The sequence below is a fragment of the Cystoisospora suis genome (assembly GCF_002600585.1).
Source record: "Cystoisospora suis strain Wien I chromosome Unknown contig_9815, whole genome shotgun sequence".
Taxonomy (NCBI): Eukaryota; Apicomplexa; class Conoidasida; order Eucoccidiorida; family Sarcocystidae; genus Cystoisospora; species Cystoisospora suis.
In genome coordinates, this window is record NW_027162589.1 from 1 (window position 1) to 2,037 (window position 2,037).

At 53.6% G+C, this 2,037-nt stretch overlaps 1 protein-coding gene across 1 annotated transcript; it reads left to right on the plus strand.

The window, feature by feature from the left end:
• The first annotated feature begins 498 nt into the window (after nucleotides 1–498).
• On the plus strand, nucleotides 499–2,035 carry CSUI_011121 (carbamoylphosphate synthetase). Its single transcript, XM_068071222.1, has 3 exons — nucleotides 499–859; nucleotides 1,305–1,400; nucleotides 1,895–2,035. The coding sequence occupies exons 1-3, from the start codon at nucleotides 733–735 to the stop codon at nucleotides 2,023–2,025; spliced, it is 354 nt and encodes a 117-aa protein (XP_067916802.1). The 5' UTR covers nucleotides 499–732; the 3' UTR covers nucleotides 2,026–2,035.
• The last annotated feature ends 2 nt before the right edge of the window (nucleotides 2,036–2,037 follow it).

The window sequence follows — 2,037 nt, forward strand, 5'->3', positions numbered from 1 at the left end:
ACTCAGAGAACGCAGCGACGACTACGACTTCTGAGGATCAACAGTCGTCGCTGCGTTCTCTGAGTTTTTTCTGATACTTCCGTTGGCGCGTGGAAACATTTACAGAAAGGTGGAGACGCGAATGGTGCTGTGTTTACGCGTTGTGGACGAGGTATGCCGGTGAACACGGACCCTCCCTTCACTCGGGAAGAGGGAGCGGGAGCGCGCAGACGTATCGTTACTCCCTTTACGCAAGCTTACCCCGACGTGTCAGTACTTCTTTTGTCTGCGCCGAAGTCATAGGAAGCGCGTCTTCGATGAGGGTGGTAGAGTGTACGAATGTGTGTGCGCACGCGTTGAAGTGGTGTGCCTTTGTATGCACGGGGCAGGACACCAGTGCTCCGACAGTGTCACCGCACGTCTACTATCTTTCTTTCTCTATGGACACCAACTATGTAGGGAGGACAGCAAAATGTGTAAACTGGCATGATGTGGTTTTCCATTCTGTTCCTTCGAACTGTAGGAAACTTCGCGGTCAAGTGAGGGGAGCGTCCCCTCCAGGGAAACACCCGTTGCGTGCACAGTGTACCGATCGCTGCGCGAGTGGTCGCTGCATGGATATGTGCAGGCACGTACAGCTACCTTGTAAGCAATGTCATTGGAGAGAGGCAGCAGCGGTCAGACGCAACAGGGCCGTCACCAACAGCGAGCACCCGTCCCAGCACTGCGACAGCAGAGTCAAAGGAACTCGGAATGCAGCAAGCTAGCTGCTTGCCTCAAGTTATCCCCGTCCGCAAGCCCCGACCAGGGCGGCCAGAGAAAGAGCCCAGCGAGAAAACAGGAGAGAAAGTGCTGGATGCCCTCGAAGTCATCGAAAGCGGTGAGTCGTCATCGCAGAACAGGCTGTTGTCTCTTTTGTTCGTTTTTATTTCTGAAATGCGAGCGGTGCAGTTTGCTTTACCTCTGTCCCCTGTTACGGGCCGTCTACGGCTGCAGTATTAGGACCTTGGACTGGCCCCCAAACTCAGATGCCACTGACGTCGGCTGACTCGAGTAGTAGCCTACCAACAACGCAAGTGCAGCCACCTGGTGCTTCTATCCTCAGGAAAACCTCTCATTTCGGCTCCTTACAAGTGACGACTGTTTGCTGCGGTACCAAAGACATCTAGACGTGACACCCATATGCAGGCGCATGGCCGGAGGTTGTTCAGATGCGTGAGTGACGGGTGTGTTCGAGTGCAAAAGAGAAAAGGCGGTGATGATGTGCTATGGTCTTCTCTCCGAACATCTTTTCCGTTTGGCGTGAGTCCTCTTTTTCTCTGCAGGAAAAGTGGAGATGGTGATCAATGTGCCTGATAGTCTAAACAGTAGAGCAATAAGCAACGGCTACCTCATTCGTCGCACGGCTATTGACTGTGGAGGTGAGCGTTTTCTTGGCCTCTTCCTTGTCAGTACGCCCCGTGAAGAGTCTCGTACCTCAGTATAGTTCTGTACTGGCTTGTCGTGCTGCGTGTACACCAGGCGTGTGTTCGTTTGTTTCGACCCGTGACATCCGTTTGTAGATGCCTACGTTCCATACCAACCGCGGAACAGTAGCCGAGGACGTTGTCTTGTCCCTGCCGTGTCGTGCTTATGCCTGTTTCGATGTTCCCGCTTCTCGCCTGCACATCAAACTCACTTCGGGCCATACGCTCCCGTAGTCGTATCTCGGGTGGTATGAAAATACTGACAAAGAAGTGCCCGGGTTCAGGTCCCAGTTCGGCCTTTTTGGTCCTTCCTTTTGCGGGGCAGTCAAGAACCCGCCTCTGAATGGGGTATAGTCCGTGTTCGTGAAGTATCTGTCAATCCTGCTCGCCACCTCGTATTGCGAGTTCATAACAACTTCTGCGTGTCCTGTTTTATCCTGTGTGTGCAGTTCTTCTGCTCACCGACATCAAGGTGGCTTCTCTGTTCGTGGAGGCCCTACAGAAAAAACAGACAAAGGAGGCCCAAGGCCGCTCCTTCTGGGAGATTCGGAGCTGGGACACTTACTGGCCCAGGAAGTGAAGGGGGGGCACT